Source organism: Zonotrichia leucophrys, chromosome 1, assembly GCF_028769735.1.
Source record: "Zonotrichia leucophrys gambelii isolate GWCS_2022_RI chromosome 1, RI_Zleu_2.0, whole genome shotgun sequence".
In the NCBI taxonomy this organism is placed as follows: domain Eukaryota; kingdom Metazoa; phylum Chordata; class Aves; order Passeriformes; family Passerellidae; genus Zonotrichia; species Zonotrichia leucophrys.
Genome location: NC_088169.1, coordinates 80,206,109 through 80,228,726, shown reverse-complemented (window position 1 = coordinate 80,228,726; position 22,618 = coordinate 80,206,109). Strand labels below are relative to the sequence as shown.

Genomic DNA, 22,618 nt, shown 5'->3' with positions numbered 1-22,618 from the left:
AGTCCAGGGAAATTCACCACTTTCTCCCATATATCAGTCCTGCACTCCCAAATTGGGCATATTGTCTCATGCAGTGTTTTATTGTCCCCCAGACCACATTATCAGGGAGGCAGTCTCACAGAGGTTAATGGCATTACTTGGCTGTGTCTCCATCTGACATTCCTGCTCATCACTCCAAATCCAGTTGTTTCACCAGTCGCTTTAGATGCCTCTGCTGCCGTTAATTGGGTGCTGCTTCCCACTGACTTCAAACTCAGTTCTATAAATTGTAACTACTAGTAGCTGATTGTCCCTACTCTTAACTTTCATTTCACAACTGGGAAAAGTATGTGTGGGTTGATATACCTGTCTTTTCAACCCTACTCTTTGACATTTGCAGTCCAATTATTGGTCACCTTGGCCATCCATTCAGTCCAGCTGTCCTCCCATTGGTATGCTGTGTGTCAACACCTACCCCATACAGTGCCCTAATGGGAAAATAAACAGTAAATTAAGAGCCTGTAAAAATCCAATAAAGAGTGACTTTGACTCCATAAACCATGGAAGTGAAGCTGAGGTGTTCTAAGCAGTCGCTGGTATCCCAGGCTGGAATTGCTGCTCTGTGTTTTTAGAGTGGCACAGCTTACTGGTGTCAGGCAAGATATCTATCTATTGAGGGCCATGGTGCCCATGCAGTAAGAAAATGAACCTTAAGGGCTATGCATGTTAAGATTTCTGTATTACATTCTTGAATCGATGGCTGTCATCAGTAGAAGGCAGTAAATTTATATTAATCATTCTTGATTAAATATTTCCTTTCTGCAGATAAAAAGTATGCTTCCTAAGCTCTACTCACATTTTATATTTTCTTGACCCTTTGCACAGCAGTGAATGCCATCCTGTGGCTACAAAACCCAAATGCATGTTAAAAACTAATTCTGCAGAAGAATTGAAGCGCTAAGAGTATTTTAAAAGTTGTGTTCTTTTAAAATTCCTTCTGCACTGCAGGAGTGGAATACCATCTTATTATTATTCCAACACATAAAGTTCCCTTTCCAGGACTCCAGGCACTATGCAATTAATTAATTATAACAGTATTAATTGATTAATTAATATTAATAACCTGAACATTTTAATGTGTTCCAAGTGTTACTCTGGGAAATTAAGGTTTTGGGACAGAATTTTTTCTTTTCAACACATTTGGGATATTATAACTTGGGGACAGCTTTTCCTGTTGTATCGTTGCCCCAAAATGACTTTGTTCCCATACACACACCTAGTTATTTATGTTGGCAGTACAGTCTTGACACATTCTGAAAAATTTTCGTGTACATCGCTGTTCACAGGATCACTGGCTATGTGTGTAACAGATTGAACAGGAAAAAACATTGTGCTGAAGAAAATAATTGCCTGTGAAATTGCTGTTTCTTTAAAGCAAAAAGGAAATCCCACGTTTGCCTGGGTGCTAAATAAGATTGTTGCCAGTCAGTTATCAGGTATGCAGTGGTGATGCTGCAGTGGTGCACACCTTCCCTGCCCTTTAGCTGAGTACTTCAGGATGAGTGCCCTCACAGCTTTTGGGTGCTCATCCTGAAGGCTGGGCAAAAGCTCAATGAGAATTAAAACTACTGAAATGAGGTTGTTGAGCTCTGGATGCCACCCTGTTCTCACCAAAGTCAATGGGAAAATCCCCATTGATTTCCAAGTCTGAGGGTTTCACAGCTGGCCCGCGCTTCCCTACCAAGAGGGTGCCTGTAATTATTTGGCTGCTCAGACAGCATGAGGGTGATTTTTGTCTTCACACTAGCTCTGTCTCCAGTTGTGCAGTATCTGTGTACCCCACTGGCCACAGCATGGCTGGGGAGGCTGAGACTGGTCTCAGGTGTCTGTAGTGATTTTTAGAGATTCAGCAGAGCTGAGAAAAGAGCTAAACTGACTTAGTGAAAAAGGGGATTGCAGTAAACCTGCCCCTAAAGGTACACTTAGCTTGTGTCAGTCTTGTATAGTGAGAAGGAGCAAGGTTTGTAGTGTGTCTGGTGAAACAGGGTCCTGCTGCACCCATCAGAGAAAGGGATGATAGCTCTCATTCTTGATCACCAGAACAGTTTCCTGAATTTCAGTTTCACATCTTTGTACTGGACGCAACATCTGAGCCTGTTTGCCAGGTTGAGTTTTCCAAGCTGGGAAATCAATGTGAGAAAAGTAAAAATGGTCCAAGAATGTGAGTTTTACTTCAAAATTGGAATCTTCTTTTTTTTTCCCATGCTGATTGATTCTCCAACCAGCTTGTAAATTTGACCCCATGCCAATAAAAATTAGCTAGTAGATATTTACAGGACATATAAAATCAAAGACGAGTAGAGGTTGAGATAATAAGGCTTGTCTGTGTTGCCTGTTAGATGAAAGTGTGATTAAATATGGCCCAATTAATGCCTTTTATCTGTCCAAAATTGATTTGTAACAGAAAGTTGTGAAGTAGGCATCAAGAAGTCAAGTATAACTTTTTATTACTAAAGTCAAAGCAACTATTGATGTGATTTACTTTAACCTGGTCTGACAAAAAGAGGATGATACTGTGATTTAAAAAATCTGCCTTGGGAAGAACTCCAACAACAAGGCTCCTTATTCATGCTTATCTCCTTCACCTTATTTTAATTATTTTTCATACTGATTTTCTGAGAATTTTTATACTATTTTGTAAGATATTTTAGGATGGAATCCTCATCTGACTCCAAAATTTACTTTATTCAGATATGCATGAATATAGTGTCTTCTAATTTGATTAAAATTTTACTTTGCACCTCCTTGATAACCAAAGAAATTACTGTCAAATAACTTGAATATCACAAAAAAAAAATCATATCTTCTTTTTTTTTCCTTTATTATTAATGAAAACAGTCAGTGCAGTCTTCCTGGGTGACTATTCAGTAAACACAGATAAATTTCTGAGGCCCAAACCATACATTTTTGCTTTTTGCAATTTAAAATATCTCTAAAGGATATTCAAAAATTGGGAAAAACCTGTATCACTTAAAAATCTGATTTATATATCTTCTACCCAGCTACAAAATCAATTTTTTATTTATCAGTTTTCTAATGGGTAAGCTTTATTTTGAACATAAAACTGTGGAAGCTTCATTTTTAGTGAGAAAAAACTAAATTGTATGTAAATGTCAGAGGCTGCTCATCAGTCTGTCAGCTGTAAAACTGTCTTTGAAACTTTTTTACCTGTGTGTGTGGATGGATAGCACTCTTTTCTTGCATATTGTGGAAAAACAGTGTAAGATGAAAATTGGGTATTTTCAACATTACTGATAGGACGCGAAGGCTTTTACATTAACATTAATGGTTTTGGCTTTGCCTGCTTTGGTATTGATCAAAGGCTTGTTGGTGAGTGATGAGTTCAAAGACAGAGATTTTTGGGAGAGGGGAGTTTGGGGGGTGAACTCTAAGTTTCTATCTGTAGTTAAATTGGAGAATTAATCACTAAAATTGCAGTTGTACAGTGCATGTTCTTCAGTGCCCAAACATCTTAGTAAACTTGCCCCTGCCTGACTAGGGGAGCTGGAATGCCTCTCCTCCTTTTGCTTTCTCATTGCCATTGCTCCCTGCTATCTGCCTTTTGTGGGGATTTGTTTTCTTTTGGCAGTTCATTTTAAACCCTGGGTATTTCTGTAGCCTGTTTGTAGCACAGATGCACAAACAGTTTATTGGTGGGTGGAGGTGGCTGCAAGTGGGTGACAGGAGAGGAATGTCTGGAGGAGGAGCTGGAGATGGGGCTGGATTTGGCTTAATCTGGTTTTGGCCAGAGACAAGGTGGTGTCATCCCCTGTTAGCACAACCAAGTGCTGCTGAGGAGAAAAAAAAAAGAAACTGCTGCCTGTCTTTTGAAAATCCCTGGTTCTGCTTTATATAGAAGCATAGAATTTGACATGTTGCTATAAAGTTTTCCTATAAAGTACATAAATAATATATGGATTATGTGCAGTGTTCCTATAATGTAAATAAATAATATATGCAGTATATGCAGTGTTCCTATAAAGTAAATAAATAATATATGCAATATATGCAGTGTTCCTATAAAGTAAATAAATCTAAGGAACTACTGTGTATATCTTTCATCTCATTGCTGGCCAAATAAAGATTTTTACCTCCTCAGGAACAGCAATATTGTTTTGAAATTGACCATCACAGAGCCTCACCTGAGTATGCTTCATCCAACATCAGAGGGCAGTGGATGTCAGCGTGACAAAAACTGTTTAGAAGTAGGTTTTTATATTACAGTTTGGGACACAAGATGATTATTCCCTTTGAAGACTGAAAGTCTCAGTTGAAGTTATTGCTTTGTTGTAACAGAAGCTTCTGCCACAATATTTTTAAGGGTGTACAGAGCAAGCTCTGTCACACTATGCCTTCTCCTGGAGGACCTTGAGCAGCTTGTGCCACATTAGCATGAGGCAGTGCTGCTGATTTAGTGCCAGACAAATGGAGGGCTATTGCCCCACACTGCTCTGAATTCAAGAGTTTCTGCTAAAGGAGCTGGGAGTTAATTCCCAGTCAGTTTTGGTATCTGGGGATCTGTGCTACAAGCTGACACGGCTGCACACCCAAACAAGGGTGTAAAGTAAATACTGTTGATTAGTTAACTCCATAGTGACTAGTAGCTTGATTAAATAGCTTGATTAAATTTTGGCAATAAATCAGCACGTATTTTTTTAGCTGTTAATAGTTATAAATTATTAATAGAAGAGAAATATCTTGGAAGTATGCATAGCATATTCTGTCTTTATTAATAGCCAGAATGGTTTTCTTACATGATTACACATATGAAAAAAATGTAAGTTTGGAGATGTGTAACAATCTTCATAATTTTGGGGAAACTGAAGAAGGTGTTTGGTTCCTTCTTATCAAGTATCATTTGTGGATAGAAAATGAAGAGTAATTGAATCTTTGCGAAAACATCACTGTGGTGAGCTTACAAGTTGATGCACACCTCTTTTGAAGCACAAAAACTGAGAGCTACTGTATTTTCTGAGTGCTAAGATAAGATTTTTGGAGAATGGCATTATCTGTAGAGGTAGATCTGATAGAGGGGAACTTATCTATTTAATCACAGGTGTTTCTTTTCACAAGAAAAGCAAAATCCACAAATGGCTGAAGTAGATATTGAGGTATGAATCAGATTAAAATTGGCATAGAGAGTACTACTGACATTAAACTGCATGCATATCTTGATTTGCAAGCTTTGTGTTACTTAAATCTGCTTGAAGTGAAATATTCTCACATTGGACTATTCATTTTCTGTTCACAAAACTCTCAGATTGTAATCTTCACTTTCAGCAGGAGCTAAACACCTTCTTCAAAGTTTACTGTGAAGATCAATAGGCAACTTTCATCTTCTTTCTCATTTAAGGGCCGTGATGGTAGTTCTGTTTAGTGATAGGTTGTTTCTCAAGAGGTTTCATATGCCTAAAAAAATAATTTTTAAGCAATTGCATATCATACTTTATCTTGTTTGAAAGGTGCCAGTCTGACGGTGAGTAAATGTTCTTCGACAGGTATTATCAGGGGACAGTTTGGAGTGTGTTCTGCTTTTCAAGTCTTTCTTCATTATATATTTAGCAAGACTCATTACTGTAGATTCATGAGCAAAGAGGAAGCTGATAATGTACTCAAAAGACTTTTACAATCATTGTTTGGAGACTGAGGTTGATGTTCTTACTGTGATCATCTCAAATTTGCCAATCTTCTTGTTGCAAACTTTGCAAACTGCTCAACATGAGATATGGTATGTGCAGTTTCAAGGTGCTGTTATCACCTAGAAGGTCAGAAAAAGTCCTGGTTGAGCAATGCTTTTTCTTACCAGAAGATTTCTGCTGAATCTTAGTTGACTGTATTACATTTAAGCAGTAGAGGTAAAACTTTTCTGTATTTAATTCCACTTGTAGAAGTAAGAGGGACTTCTGGAAAGTGACTGCCTTAGAGTCACTTCTAAACAAAATTTAATCTATATTTCATCAAATGCATGATGAAATTATGAACTAAGCATTCATAAGGATTGTAGTTGTCTTTTTATTCAGGAAAAGGAATGGGAAGGTGCTTTCTGAGGCTGCCTGGAGGAGTTTCCTTTAACGCATGGCAGGCTGCTCTGTTTTCTGGGAATCTAATGGAGCAATGGTTGGTTCTGCATTTAGCATGTATTGATTGAAGAACACTGTAAATAAAGGCTGATGCACAAAGGTCGTCAGGATCTCCAGACTCTAATGAACTTTAAAAGCAGTGCTTGTGGAAAACTGTTATTTTTCTTTTAGACGGTCAAGAGCTAAGCAGATTCTTCCTTTTATTGCTACTAAATCTGAAATATAGGTCCTCAGTTTCTTTACAAGGACTTGTTTACTGTTTCTGTTTCCAAAAAGCTTGTAGAATAAAGTGTGACACAGGATAAATGTAATAGATGTAGTAGCAGTGTTTTTGGACTTTTAAATCACCCATTCTGATACTGCATTCTGCCAGGTCCTTTGGTTACCATCTACTGGTCTCAGCAATCTAAGTCTGACAGAAGTTAAGATTTGAAGCCTCTAAGGCTTTCTTCAGTACACTCTTCTAATATTTAGGTTTGCAAATACTACAGGGAGCATTTAACTCTAAATGAAAAAGCCTGCCTTCCTTCCTTTCTTCCTGTCTTTTGGCAATACAGCGCTGAAATTACCTGATGTCATCGTTAATTCTCAAATGGTTTAACAGACCATTATGCATCGTTTTCAAGCTTGAGTGTGGCTGGAAGCCATTGACATTCCTAATCAAACACCTAGAGTGTTTATGTCAGTAATAATCCCTATTTAAAATGTACTCTAAATTATTTATTTCTCATACCTGGCCAGAGTGAATGTAGTAATATTTTTTACAAACAAAGATTTCCCAGATTAGCAAAGGAAAAGAAAGATGGATCATATCGATATGATTGGAACTCTTTTGGACAAGAATTATGATTTGTCTTTTGGGACAGCACCACATCCTATTAGAATAAGTGAAATAAGCACTTACCCATTTCTTTCCCACAGTTGCTAGATAAGGGATTAGAAAGATAAAGTATCTAGTTTGCTACAGCTAACTCAGTATTCGTTATGAAGAAAAAAGAAAAAATACATTTATTTTTCTCTCATATTCTGTATATCTTTGAGCTACTCTGCTTTCACTTTGTAGCAATAATCTGACATGAAGTTCAGTAACAGCATGCATTTCAGAAAAATATCTCCTTGTAAGAATTTAGCCACGAGTTTAGTCTCTCTCTGAAGTCGGCAGAGATAGTAATTCAGTGCGTTTGACTTTAAAGTTGTATTCATCCCTCGATGAGCTCTCCTTTATAATCTTTCACTTCTCCCACTCGGGCTGAATTCCAGAGACTTACAATAGGTACTGCAGCTCGTTTACACACTGGCAGAAGAAACAAACCCATTAGTCACTAACAGCAGGGGTATGCCTTAACTCTCCCGCTCCCTTTGATCATTTTTCTGCCTTCAGTAGCTCAACCAGATTCTCTTTTCTACGGTTTTCTGAAGCAAAATTAGCATTTCTTGCTGGGGGAAGGGAGTGACTTTTACCTGAAAATCTCCTTGTGCACGCTCCTTTGATGAGGCACAAGCATCTCAGCTCACTTCATTTTGCATTAAGCAGTTATCACACTAAAAAAATAAACAAGCAAATATGGCATCTTCAGCTTTTTGCAATGCTAATGACAGTGGTGTGACAGTTCCTCATAGCTTAAATATTGGGTAGGCTAAGTACTTCTTCCTGCCAAGGAATGATATGGAAAAAGATACTTGTTCTCCTCAAGGCTTGATGACTCACATTAAACACCTGCTAATTGTCCTGTACTTGTTGAAGTAACATCCCTGCTAGCTATTCCCTCTAGCTGAGTTAATAATTACCTTGGAAGTCTTGAGCTTTTGTTAATGAGACTCCATATAGTACTGTTAATTCAGGAGGGTGGTCCTCACAGTTGTATCTGTATTCTGAAAGATTCAAGAACTACACCTTCTCCAACTGAGTGTCACAGTCTGACTCATAGGAGAAGTGACTGTCTCAAGGCAAAATGCCTTTTGTGACCATCGCTGGGCTCTGCTAGGATGGATTAGGCTGGATTAGGCAGTACTTCCACAGTAGAGGTCTCCTCCATGCCTTCTCCATAGTCATAAAAAGAAGAACTTCTCACATCTAACATTCCAGCTGTGGTATGTTAACATTCAGTGTCAGTCTTCATTTTCACTGAGAAGGTTCACTTCTATGGAAATCCCTTTGTAGTTGTTCTGTATACATGAACATAAACATGAATATCTCTCAGTCCTGTAGGGAAGGGAGTGTTAATGCCTATAGACCCAACCTGCTGAAGTAGATCCTGCAGAAGAAGTGGAAATTGTTGGAAATTGTTTTACTTGGAGAGCAAGTTCTGTTATTACACGGAATTTGTCATATGCTGCAGAAGGAAATATTTTAATGCATTTTTCTCAAAAAATACATGTCTGATAGAAGTAGAGGGAATTTGAGGAGGCCTTGTCCTGGTGCATCCAGCTAAAGGAAACATTGTAAGGGAGGTGTGGCTATTGTTACTTTAGAAAAGAAATTCCCAGGTAACCAGTATCTGTATGTTTATTGACAGACATATTTCAGTTAAGTCATAAGCATTAAATCTAATGGGTAGATACAGGTTCCTAGAGGAAAATGCTCATTTTGAGGAGAAAACTGTAGTGGAACTGGTTGTGAGAAAACAGCAGCAATGCTTAGGATTTCACCATGAATATCTATAATAGTTCATATTAATTTTGTTGTCTTTTGCATTCAGGCCCTATTAAATATGTAATCATATTCTTTTTAAGACATTCCACCTTTACTGAATGGACCAGCCTTTGTCTGATTAGTCACAGAGTGCAAATTCCGCTGCTTTCATGGCTGTATCCCAGCTTTGGGAGCTTGTATCCTCTGTTTAGGCTGTCCTGACACAGCATGAGCAGCAATATCTAACCAGTGCAGCAGAGGGGACAGGCACTGTCCTGGTCCATCTCATCTGCACATGGTCAAGCAGCAGCTTGTCTGCAGCAGTTGCATCTGGATACTCATCACACAGACAGGAGGTGTTCACCATTTAGGAAAGCACATGCTGACCAAGCAGCTGCTCCCCATCTCTGCTGGGAAAGCTGTGATTTTGTCCTTACCCTTTTCCCGTACTGATTACTGTGAGAGTCTCCTCTTGTTGGGTTTTCGATGGCAGACTTTGACAAGTATGTATTGAGACAGTCTGTGTCAGACTGACAGATGAATGACAGATGTCACTCAGATGTCATTCATCTGCATTACCTTTCATCTCTGTGTTCTTTTTCCTACCATGCTACCTGCAGGTTTCTAAACAAAAGAACCTCGCTGGTCCTAAATTACAGCTTCTCTCCTGCAAGCTCTCCTGTGCCTTGTGCATCTGCCTTTTGCATTTCCAGAGATACCAGCTGTGAATTAGCTTTGTCCTATGAACATCCTAACCTCCCTCCCCTCCCTGGTTACTTTTTACTGTAATTTCCAGCTGTTCAAGAGTTTAGCTAAGAACTGTGGTAATGTTTGAATTGAAATTGCCTTGGCTAGAGGGGCCCCTAAGTGCTGGTGTGATGCTGTGTCCTGATGGAAATGGTATTTGCAGAGTGATGTGCTGACTGACCTCTCTGCTTCTCCCTGGTTTTGTCTGGGAACAGTTCTGAACTGGCAGCAATTTCTTGGTTTGTTTTAATGTGTTGTCATGGTGGATTTTTTTCTGGAGGGGCAGAGGAAATTTTTGCAGATCTTTTACCTTGTTTATGGCTGGAACCTGAATGGCCAGGCTGGGGTCAGGATGACAGAGCGCAGAAAAGGGATCAGCCAGGGTGCAGATCTACAGTTGGGAGAATAATCACATCACTGGTGTGACGGAGGCTTAATTAATTTATATGCCTGCAAAGAGAGAACTATAGCTCCTGTGTCTGGCATTCAGAGCTTTTTGAAGTTTTGAGGAACTTCATCCTGTAATTTTGAAAAGTTTTGAGTGTCACTCAGAGAAAAAGACTTAGCTGGTGCCTAACATTTTCCTCTCCAGTGATGTAAAGTTTTAGCCCAAGTAGAACTTACTAACTTCAGGCCAGTTTTCATTATTTTTATTAATTAGCTGTCATTTTGTGTTATTGCCATTACTTCTTCCTGTTAGCTGTCAGCAAATATTTTCAGTGCAACATTTCTTTTACCAAGTAGATTCCCCCCAAGTTTGTGTTTACAAACCAAACAAATGCATGCAAACATTTGCTGCCACAGCACCATGCTAGTCAAGATTTCAGCAGTAACGTGACAAACTGCGAGAATGTGCTGGTAAGACAGAAGGATGCTTCACTTCTTGCGCAGTTTTTTGACTCAGGTAGGGTTTTTTCATCATAGTTGTTTGACTGTTTATGCCACTGTGGTTTTCATAGATTTTATTGACATAGCTGGTTGTAAACCCTTTATCTCACCCACACACCTTTTCTGTTGATTAGTGCTAGCAGGCTGAAGAAAATGTCTTCAAAAAAAAAAAGTTTAATTTGTTCAGAGAACAAGAGTTTCCAGAATCTTGCTAGTATTTTTTAATGCAAAAACATTACTCCCTGAAAAAGCATTTTGTTGATATTTTTTGAGTTAGTGTGTCTCTGATTATTTCTATGCAATGCAGCCTGTACTGCTTGTCATCAGTGGTCATTTTATCTGTGGAGAAACCCAAAAAAGGTTTTCCTTCATTAACTTGTGGTCTTGCCTAGATCTTGGCCAGTTGCAACAGAGTAGAAATAGAGGGCATCATCACTGAAATGGAGAGGCTGAGATTCCACGTGGTGGTGTGGCTCTCACTGTGTGGAAAGGCAGATTCGCAGCTGTGTGACAGCCTTCCAGCACTAGAAATGCTGTTTTGGAGAGTGTTGGCAGTGGGAACTGGATGGCTCAGCACCCTGACAATGGTGTGGGTCTTCTTCCCACACCCCTGTGCTGGTGACTGGCAGATGTCACGTTGCAGGGTGGGTCTGATCCCCATCCGGCACTCTGCAAACAACTGTCCCCATCACAGGAGTGGTGATCCCAACGACTGATAATTGCCAAAGCGACTCAGCACTTAGGAAACTCTACCCCAGTCTTGGGAGAAAGAGGCCTGAGACTGGTATGTGGTGTTGGGAGGATGGTTCTACTCTCCAAGTGGGTTTTGGGCTGTTTTGGGGAATTTACATTGCCACTGTACGTTGCCGAGCTCCTCACTTTTCTGTAAATGAGCTGTTTCAGTCCCCGAGGCTGTCAGTCTGCTCCCTTCCACTGCATCAGTTTTTAAACACATAGTTAATACAGGAAAGGGATAAAGTCTTTTACCTTTCTCATAGAAAACACAATTTTTCTGCTGATCTCAGTGTTAAACTGGGGTTACCCTAGGTTTAAACTTTACACAAGGATGGGAAAATGCCAAGCGGTATCATTCCCAAAAACTTTTGCTTTGCCTAATGACTGGACATCAGGACTATAGGATTTGCAAGGAACACACGAACTTTTAAGGAAAAATAAAACATCGAGAAGTTACCAGCAAACCAATCAATGTACAGTGATCAGTATGAGCAGAGAAGGCTATGTAATATCTTGGCTCACTATCATCAGAAATTGCTACTGTGGGATTTGGCATGTTACCATATGTAGCTGAAAATGAAATTTGAACTTCTTTCATGCAAACAAAAATAACTTTCTGCCTTATTTCTTTCTCATTAAAAATGCAATCGAAATATTGAGGGAGAAGTTTGAAACATATTGATTTCATTTTGAAGGCATATTATTAAATCTCTTGAGGGCTTGTTGATCTTGAATCATTTTATTTTCATAGTGTTTCAGATTGAAAATTATTAGTAATTCTGTTTAAGTTGCAGCTAAATTACTAATTAACTTTCATCTCAAAGATTTTATTTCTTACATGTCCCTGGCAGCACAGTGCACTCTCCACACAATGCAGCAGAAATTTTTTGTTACCTGCCTCTCTGTGCTCCTTATAATCTTATAAAGCAGGTTTGGAATTAATGAGCTGTCACATCTTGGGTAATGAATGAAAAAGGCTGACAGAAATCCTTTTGTTGTTTAAGAATTTCCAAATAATTAATGGGAAAAAAAATGACAGAGGTTCTTTTAGGGTTTAAGAAGAAATGCATCTTTCAAATTCCTTCAATGACAGAAGAAACTTTAAAATATGTATGCAAAAAATGCTGAGATCCCTGATTAATGGGTTAATTCCAGTTCTCTCTTCTGAGACAAACTTGAAGAATTTGAGATAAAAGGATTTAATGTTTTGAGAAATAGCTTCCTAATCTGCAGGTTCCATATTCCACGTTTATCTCAGAAATAAAAAATCTTTTGGATTCCTGGATTTGCCATTGTGGACAAATTGAGTTAAGCACTGAGCATGTTTACAGTAACTATGTATTGTGTACACAGAAGATGTTGCAAGCTGCAGTTAGATTTGGGGAAGGCAGGGAGTTTCCTTATGTTTTATGTTTTTCTCCGATTCCTGAAATCCCGCTGTAGCTGTTGGGAATAACTTGCCGTGCTGTTTTTCAGGTAACCGTCTCAGATGGGGGCACATCCCCCAAGCAATCCTCTGTTTGGGTGGTGGTGCAGGTCCTGGACGAGAATGACAACAAACCGCAGTTCCCAGAGAAAGTCTATCAGATCAAGCTGCCGGAGAGGGACCGAAAGAAAAGAGGGGAGCCCATCTACAGAGCCTTTGCTTTTGACAAAGACGAAGGCCCTAATGCAGAAATCTCGTACAGCATTGTGGATGGGAACGATGATGGGAAGTTCTTCATTGATCCCAAAACAGGGATGGTTTCTTCCAGAAAGCAGTTCACAGCGGGGAGTTATGACATCTTAACGGTAAGCACTCTTTCACTGACATACAAACCCATGATTTGCCTGACTTCTTTATTCTTTTTTTTTGTTAAGAAATAGGCCCTCCTGTGTAAAGAGGAATGTATGACTGTGTTTATGCCCTGTATGTAAGACCGAAATTAAGAAATTTAATATTCATATGCAACTACTGCCAAAAAATTGAGTGTGAGAGATCATTCACGCTGTTGCAGGTCATGAAGTATTCTCAGACTGTTAAGTCAGCCTGCAAATTGTTAGCATAAGCCATTCCCTTGGATATGCAGAAATGAAGACCAAGTACTTGTCTGCTCCCAAAGTTGTATCATGTTGGCCTGGTCACATACAGCTACAAAAGGATGGGTACTTACTTTTGGTGTGGACTCAATTGTTTGCCCTCACAGAGGGCACCTCCTGTCCCAGTTAGGTGGCTGCATCTAAGAGAGAAGGAGTACTGTGTACTCTGTGTTGTGAAAGCAATTTCAGTTAAAAGAAAGCTCAGTCAAAATTTTTCTTTCAGAACTCTAACTGTACAGTGAAGGTAAGGGGGAATTAAATATGGTTGAGTTGATATAAAAGCCATATAAGACTGGAATGTGCACTCTTCATGTGCAGGAATAAGCCAACAAGTTGTAGTTAAGGAGCTGAAATAAAAATGTCAGAGATCCATGGTCTGACATCTGGAAATGATGTATCTTACAGAAGTGGGTTGCCTTCATAATGTTGGAAAATGAATAAATAACAAAATGTTGAGAAATACCTAGGAATCAGAGTAAAGCAGCCTTCTAGTGAGTGAGTACTTTTCCCTCTGGTGACCTCAAAGTCCTGTTTGAGATCTGAGCTTTCTTATAATGCAACAACTGAATATTTTCTGACTAGAAACTGCTCATCACACCCTCAGTATCTTTTCACAAAGGGCCTCCCTGGAATGGAGCAGAGTGATAAGTGTTAGTATCAAATACACTTAACACATTTCCAGAGGAAGAAGTAGGGCATGATTTCTCAGAAAAATAAAGTATTCCCCATTTTTAAAAAGTATTCTAATGGCATATTTATACCAGTGGACCTATACAGCCGAAACATTACCTTTTTAAAAAAAAAGTTAACATTTTGTTAACATTGATGTTATCCACCAAAGCACCCATTTTGTAACCTGCATTCAGCCTTTTCTTAAGCCCAGTGTTTGTTGCTGCTCATTTTGTCTTTGCTATGCTAAATCCATAAAGCATGTCACACAAAGATCAAGCCTATCCATCTTTCTGGAAGACTTTATAATAAAAAGAAATAGCACCAAGCAAAGCAATTCTTAATGAACTTGACAGAGAAGAGAAAGAAAACATGACAAAATTTTGAATTATTTTTTTTATGGAGAATGAGGGAAATGACCTGAAACTTATTTAATTCAATTAAAGATCCTGAGGAAGGCAATATAGGCATACTTATCTGCAACACAGATGCCACTTGAAAGCAGTCAAATATGCTCTGGGTGAGCATGTTTAGCAAAGTATGGTCTTGCAAAGGGTCGTTACAAAGCTTCCAGCTTTGCTACAAGACAGAGCTGGGTGCAAGATGAAATCAGACTTGGAAGCTGGTTCTGGAGAGGAGGATCTGTGTGGGGAGGGTTCGAATTGCATCTGAAGAAGGCCTCACACCAGAATTTCTTAAATAAAACATTTCAGTTTAAAATCACCTTTTTCAGTTAAAAGTCAAAGCATTATTAAAAAAAAAAAAAAAGTGTGAGAATTGAGAAATAAGCATTTGTTGTCCTGTTTTTTTGTGAGATTTTACATAAAAGGTTACAAGGCCATTTTCCAAGCAGTCATCACACTGCAGTAGAAGTAGTTCTGAATTGCCAAGCTGGGATGCTCAGCCTGAGCCCTCTTTTCTTTGTGCCTGCCAGATAAAAGCAGTGGACAATGGCCGGCCCCAAAAATCTTCCACTGCGCGTCTCCACATCGAGTGGATAAAAAAGCCTGTGCCCTCGCCCGTGCCCCTGACTTTTGATGAGCCCTTTTACAACTTCACTGTCATGGAGAGCGACAAAGTGACCGAGATTGTGGGGGTGGTCTCTGTGCAGCCCTCCAACATCCCCCTGTGGTTCGACATCGTCGGTAAGTCGGGAGCCAGTGGTGCCAGGAGGGCGCCCCAGAAGCAAAGCATTCGGCTGTGCAGTTTTGAGAGCAAGAAAACTAACCCTGAATTGCCTCCCCACCTCCCCCTCCACCCCCAGTTAAATCCATTTTCCTAATGAAAATGCTGTTTCAATATAGTGATAACAGTAGTAATATTAATAATAATATTCCTGCTTTTGTTATGACTCCTTAGCTAAGCTTAAAAAAACAGCGCTGTATGGCTGAATTGGTTTTTTTTCGTACTATGTTATTTACTGCAATCTTAATGTTGTCTGTCATTTAAATTCTATTGTCATACTTTGCTAATCTCATTTCTAAATGTATTTATGGTACTTAGACTTGCTGTCCCTCATTTCTCTCTTTCTTCACCTTTTTTTCTGCATTCTGTTCTTTTTTTTCTGCTTCCGACTGCCCTGCTTCAAGGTGGCAAGCATGCTCGAGAGATGTTCTATATTCTACAGACAGCTTGTGGGCAGAACTGTTCAACAGAAGGTACCCTTAGTGCAAACACATTTGCTAAAATACAACTATCCAGGCTGCCTTTTATTTTTTGCAAGTTTTTTTGAGACAATTTATATTACATCTTTCATAAGTGCCTGTGACAGGATGCGATGCGACACATGGATGTGCTGCATTTCTTTCTATGACAGCTTTTACCATATTTGTGTCCAATTATTATCATTTTATTCACGGATTTTCCACAGTTTATCACAAATAATTAATTCAAACTTTTCACAGTCCAGTGCTATCCATTTAACTGTGAAACAGAATGGGATGCCTCAACATATGGGTTACAAATGGAGACACCAAAAGTTTGTCTTGAATGCAAGCTGAAACAGAGAAATGTGTTTTGATGTGAGATTTCAACCACAAAATTGCCTTACATAAAATTGCTTATAAAAATAAGGAGGGAGAAGCATCTTTAGTAAAAAGGAGGAAAAGCCATAGAAGTCTTAAAGTCGCAGGGAAATGTCTTAGATGCCAAAATTACAGGGAGTAAAGGGTTTCACTTGGTTGAAGTAAAGAAATGGGAGTTGATGTTCCTAAGCATTTCTTTCCCACTTCTGCTGCTGATTCAGTTAATGTTGTTTAAAATAACTCATTTAACATCTCAAAAGTGAGGAATTCCCCTAGAAAATTATTGTGCTTCTTAATATTTGCAGATGCTTCTATGTAGTGTTTGCATACCTTTGGATGTAAAACAGTTCATCTGCACAAAGTGTAGTTATTTAAATGAAGGGTTATAAAGCAAATGCTATATGAAAGATTAGAGAAACAAAAAGCCTTTGCCGTGGACTTAGCGAAAAGTGTGCATCAGCAGTCTTTATTTACAGGGATTGAGCCTGGCTCCCATTTCAACATAGTTATTTGCAGATGGGTTTAGCCAACAGGAAGGACAGGGACCACAGGAGAAAGGGTCTGTCAGAGTCATTTTCATCCACCTTTTATTGCCAGTTTGTGCAGATGAAAGACAGAAGCAGCACCATTTCCTCTCTGAATTTGTAGCATGGTTTCTGATGTGCCAATCATATTAAAATTAAACCCAAAGCTACTACCATGTTCTGAGGTTCCTGCTAGTCCCTGGGGGAGGACAGCATATGTTTCCTACAGTTTTCCTGCCATTTGCTTGGTTGCTTCGGTATCCTACATGCAGTTTATAAGCTAATGTTCATATTTCCATTCCCTTCCTCACTGACCCTTTCCTCCCAAGACAAATCCATCTTTATTGATGTTATTGACAGCTTTTTTCCTATTTGAACCTTTTGCTGGACTTCTGGTCCTGTCCATGGCAGCTTGACCAACTCTCATTAAAATGCTGCCCTGAGGGAAATCCCTGCTCTTCTGCTAAATTCTTTTTCATTAAGAGTCACTTTCAATCAAGCAACACCTTGTAATGGTATTTGATTTTTTGCCTACCAAACAGAGATGATTGTTAGGAAGAACATTAGGAAATTTTAGAAATTGTAGGAAGAACATTAGGAAATTTTAGCCTCTGTCATATAATGTGGCCTTTATGCCTAAACTAGTTCAAATGGTTTTGATGTGAGATTTCAGAAGATTTTCCCTATTTAAACAATTCTAATGGTTTCCCTACAGGCTGTAGCTTCTGAAGTTGCAAGATGCTGCATCATTGCAGAGGTCACTGAGAGAGAGCTTTCCTCAATTTAATGAGAAATCTGTGACCCTGACCTTCCACTTTCATTCTGCTACCATATGAATGTTCTCATTAAATATTGCTGCTGTTACAAATAATTGCACTCCCAACAGCAGCAGTTTCTGCAACAGGAATAGCCAGCAATTCTGGGCATGCAGAAGACCTTGTTGTTCCAGACACACAGCATACAAGGAGCGTCGACAAAACCCATCCTGAGAGTTTTACAGACAGAACGCTGCATATTTAGATAACCATTTCTGCCTTTAGCCAGTGTCAGACCCCACTTATTTTCATTGTTCCTTGACATCATCTGCATTGAGGTCTAGTGCTGAAAAGCCCAATGAAAGACATGGGCTATTTGTAGAAGTTAATTGTCATATATAGAAAGCTGTATGTGAGTGCTGATGCACGAGATGGTTTCTGTGCTGCTGTAAAACCAGACCTGATCCTGCTCCATCTGGTATATCGTGATTCTGAACCTCTGTGCATAGTTCACAGTAATGTCAACAAAACCCCTGAAGGCTTATGTAGAGATGTGATTTAATATAGAGTTTGCTGCTTGACCTTTATCTTTATGACCTTTTCAAAATAAATGGGCATTGGAATTCCAGACGATCTCTTTTTTAATGCATAACATCCACTCTCTCCCAGACAAAAAAAAAGAGAGGGAAAGGTTTGGCTATAGTGTCCTGTCTGCCTAACTTTGCACCTTAATTATATATGCTTTAGGTAGCTGTTTAAGTTCTTGAGTTAATCAGATCCAAGGGAGGAAGATGCCACAGAGGCAGGAAAGTCATCTTCCACTGACGGGCTGGAGAGGAACAGGATACTTGGGTGATTGTTTGTTTCTTTAATTGGGAATAGTTGAGATGTCATACCTGGTTTCTCTTTTCAGACTGCATTCAATACCATTCTCAATTCAGGCACTTCCCACTGTGTGAAAGACATAAGCATAAGTTTATCTATCAGTTTACAATTTATTTAGTCATTAATAAGAAACTAATTTTCAATGGGAACTCCCAAATAAGTCAGAGACCTTTATTTGTACCTGGTAAATTGAGCCCTTTCTGTTTTTTCCTTTGTTACTGATGGGAATGGTGGGATGAATAGTTTTAACACTGGAGCTAAGCTGCATGGTGCTAGTCCTTGCTTAATTGGCATGTTGCACAACATCTCTCTGGTTCCCCAAACAGTCCTCCCTCTATCTTTGCTTCCTCCCCCAGCCTGTGCCTTTATAACAGCAGCCAAGCTTTGAAACCACATCAGCACTTTTTACCAAGCGTGCTAAAGTGCCAATAATTTTAATGTCTATTAATTTTAGTTAATCGTCCATTTAATTCATAGTGCTACAAGTTTTCATTAAAGTCAAAAACATGTATCTCCTTAGCCTTCTTTGAATAATATTCTCTGAGACCTATCTAAAATACTTTCCTGATTTCTTTCTTGCTTTTTATGCCCTTGCTTTCAGCTTCTTAACAGCAAACTCAAGGCTTTGAGTCTCTTTACAGTAGTTTTATCTAAAATTCAGAGTCTGCATTACTTTCTTCTTAACATTATATAGTACATAAAAGAATAAATATTTGCCTGTCATTTTACTAATATTTATTATGTTATGATTAAAAAAATCTGTTGTTGAAATTTTGCTTTTTGAGGCAGTCTTTAAGTTTATTTCATCTTCTTTGAAACAAAAGAAATGAAAATTTTGGCTTTTCTTCTTTTTCTGAAAATTCTAGAGGTACTTTAGCCTCACCTCTGAGTTTAAGGGTGAATTAGTTTCCTGTGTTTGCTCTGACTCTCTTCCCTGAGCAATGTGACAATTGTAGCAATTGGTCCCATTTATCATCACTGTTCACTGCTGTCAGCTTTTTTGGGACAAGACAAGTAAGAATCTTCTCTGCAGTGAGAAAATGTGGCTTAGAGGACTGTTCTCTAAATCAGATCATTTCCTCTATTTCTTTTCTCCATTTGTTCATAATGGCATGGTGGGCCAAATGAGTCTTGTGTGAGGATAGCCATATATCGTGGCTCTATTAAGTTTGAACACAAAATATTGTGGGCTGTTTGCTACCTGCCAGTGAAGGAAGACTAGGTTTTAGCAGTGTTTGTATTGGGGATGTCCTCCAGAGCTCAGTGTGATCCATCTTTGCATCTAAGACTGAACAAGTCTGATTCTCTGCCATCTTCGATATTTCTGAGGTAGTATTCAATCCCAGCCTCTTTGATCATCCCACTGGAAAATATAGAAAAAGGTCCTCATATGGGACTCGTTTGCCTACAGATCCTCCAGATTTGCTGACATGTTTTCTTCTCAGAGGAGAAAATTATTTTTCCCAGCAGCATGATCATCCTAAAGTGTGTATCAGCAACTAATAGGAACATGGGGACGCTCCGCATCGTACCAAAAAGGAACCACATTTAGGAAAAGCCCTACGAAAAAAAATTACCTGCTTGCAGCAAAATGCAATATAAGAAGAATATGCTTGAAAATTAAAAACCCAACACTGAAATTAGAAAGGGACAGAGATGCAGAGGAGCCCATGTCCTCTGGGAATGCAAGATCTGGATTGTGTCTTGCCTTAGGCAAATTATTCAGCCGACCCCCAGAAATCCCTTTTGACAGTTCAAGTTTTCCTTGGCCTTTCCATTGCACCTCTCTTGTTAGCCTCACAAAGTTCAGTGGTTTGGGGCTTTTTAGGTATCTTTTTTATAAGAAGGAAAATCAGTTCTTTCTAAAGTATACGGGATTTTGTCAGAAGAAAAATTTTTCATAGTGACTCTGAAGCCAAAAAATAAGCTAAGAACAAAGGTAAAAGTCCAGGTTCAGACAGAAAATGTAACCAACTCTATACCAAGTACACAATTTAGAGTCTATTGGCTCAGAGGTGTCTCAGTTCAATTTCCTGAAATCTCTTACTTAACTGTACTATACCATCTGTTAAACTGAAAATAAAGACTCTTTTAGAGAGTTGTAGTGAGGGCCAGTTAATAAGATCTTTTGTACCAGGGGCTGTTTCTACAGCTGTACCAAAAGCAGCTGGAATTGGAAAATTGTATATAAACTATAACACAGTATTAGATGACATTAAAATTGCTAGTTCTAAAAGTTACTAATTCTAAAAATGTAATGCTTTTGAAAAAGCATTAAGATCAACCTCGAGAAAGTAAGGGTGGAAGTCATCTCACTGAAGTTTAGGTGTCTGAAGTGTAGACGTAACTATCTGCTAGCTGATTTTGGGAATCTTAACAATCAATTGGAGAGAAAAAGTAGATGAATTTTTTTCTGAATGAATTTTTACCATTCCAACATGATAAGTCTTCTCATCCAACGACAGCATTTAAAGTAGATGTGGACTTTCCATAAAATCTTATTCAATGTGCTTCAGTCTAATCAGATTATTTTAAGGGAAGTCTTTAAACTGTATTGAAGATGTATCAGCATTACATTTTAGCCTGAAATGATACCAGAGACAACAGCTAATCCACATCTCTCTGGGGTTATTCAGTATTAAAATGCTTTCTCAGGACAACCTGTCTAGCCAGATTGTCAGTGCAATCATCTTGCTTTCTTTGTCACTGATTTTCCCAAAGTGCCTGAGTAACTCACAATGTATTATCTTAATTTGAAATATTTCTTTCCTAATGCAATTGCAAGCACATTAGCAAAGACAGCTTCTACGTATCTTGTATCTGAAAGCAGGGTTTAGTAGACAGTAAAAAGGAAAGCATGTGCCAAATGCTGGAAAGTGGAATAAGTAAAGAAAATTCACATTAATAAAACTGAGTGGCTGAACAAAATGCCATCGTCCTTAGCCCTCTTTCATCTGAAGATTGTGATCAAAGAAACTATTAAATGGACAATAGTAAAATCATTAAAACTGATGCTGTGGCAGCTTATGGCACTGCAGACAAGTTCCCTTCCAAAAGATTGGTACAGACAAAATGTCAAGCTTTCAGAAACAGCCTCCAGCACCCCAGAAGCCAGCACCTTCTCAGCTGACACCTCCCAGGGCCTCAGCCTCCAACCTCTCCATGGGCACCTTCGGATGGAAGTGGTTTCATGTGGAGTTCCCAGCTGCAAGAGTTTTAAAGAGAAGACTCCTGTTTGTTTTTACATGAGAATGATACCTCTCTCTTACTGCAAGTCAGCACCTGTCTTTCAAAATTATTGTGGTGAATGCTTCTAATAGGCCTTGCATAGACTTAACTTCATAGTAGGCCTTGTACAGACTTAACACATCTGTAAGACTCTAAATGTTTAACTTCTATAGCATTTTAATGTAATTCATTAATTCATCAGTGTTTAGTGCAGCTTCAGAAACATTTATCGTATGAGGTCCTTTTTGGAGTGTATACAGAGGCCGAGGAGCAGCACAAACCATTTGCAGACTGCTTCTCGTACTGCAGATGAGAGGCAGGACCCAATGTCTCAGGCAGTATTCCCAGAAGTTCATCCAGCTGCGTGGTTCTTCATCTGACCATGGTCTGTTAAAATGTAGAAGACTGAATCATGAATAATTCAGGGTTTCACTCCAAAATAGATTATAATCACAAATCTCACAGCAGGATGTTCTCTGATCCATCTCTGCCTCAGTGTTTGATGCAACCTCTGCCTTGTTTAATAGAAAACGATTCAATGTAAAATGAACTGCATTGCCTGGTTAGTTACAGGCTGGGGTAGCTGGCAACCAAGATTAATTTGTTTGTCACTAGACTGTTTTGGAAGATGTGAATGATGTATAAAAAATTCACATGATGGATTCAGTTCTTCTTTTAGGGGAAGAGTATGCTTCACTTAATGGAAGTGGCTTGAAGAAGTTGGTGTATTTGCAACAGACTATGTGGTGCCCTGAAAACCCAGCTCTGAGGCAGCAGAAAGTCATTTAAAACAGTTTTTGCTAATCCTTCCATGTTACTTCTTGGAAGTTTTAAAGGCAGGTTTTTTTGGAAGTGTGTGCCAGTTGATAGCATATAATTTTTGATTGCTCATTAAGATGGTTATTAAGCATCTCAAAGTATAGACTTGCACTTTGTTTTCATGGTTATCAGTATGAAACATTCCCTTTGTGAAGTGCCTACTGTCCCAAGGCTAGTTTCATTTCAGCTGAGATTTCCTTGCATGAATCTCAAGCTCTTTTCTTCAAAGGAGGTTTTCATGGTGCAATTTTTCTCAATTTTTCTCAAGTAAATCAATTTAAAACATTAATTGGGAGAAAGAAACTTTTTCTTCCAGACTAACTTTTAAAAAAAAAAAAAAGAGCACTGAAGATATAATCAATGTCCAAATACCTTGCTATTACTTAAATATCAAGGACAGCTTGCAGAATGAGGGCAAGGAGTAAGCAATGTTTCTATCTGCCATAAATGACAACAGGACCAGTGGCAATGTTTTCCTGGAAAACCACAACTTCATCTATTAGGCTTAGATATA

General features: G+C 38.8%; 1 protein-coding gene across 4 annotated transcripts in view; it reads left to right on the top strand.

Annotated features, from left to right (window-relative positions):
- Window positions 1-22,618, top strand: part of FAT3 (FAT atypical cadherin 3) — a 399,599-nt gene that overhangs the window by 278,617 nt on the left and 98,364 nt on the right. For all 4 annotated transcript variants that reach the window (XM_064719072.1, XM_064719053.1, XM_064719062.1 and 1 more), the window contains 3 exons: window positions 12,598-12,912; window positions 14,804-15,014; window positions 15,459-15,527. In XM_064719072.1, coding sequence (XP_064575142.1) covers window positions 12,598-12,912; window positions 14,804-15,014; window positions 15,459-15,527 — 595 coding nt within the window. The remainder of the gene's footprint in view (window positions 1-12,597; window positions 12,913-14,803; window positions 15,015-15,458; window positions 15,528-22,618) is intronic.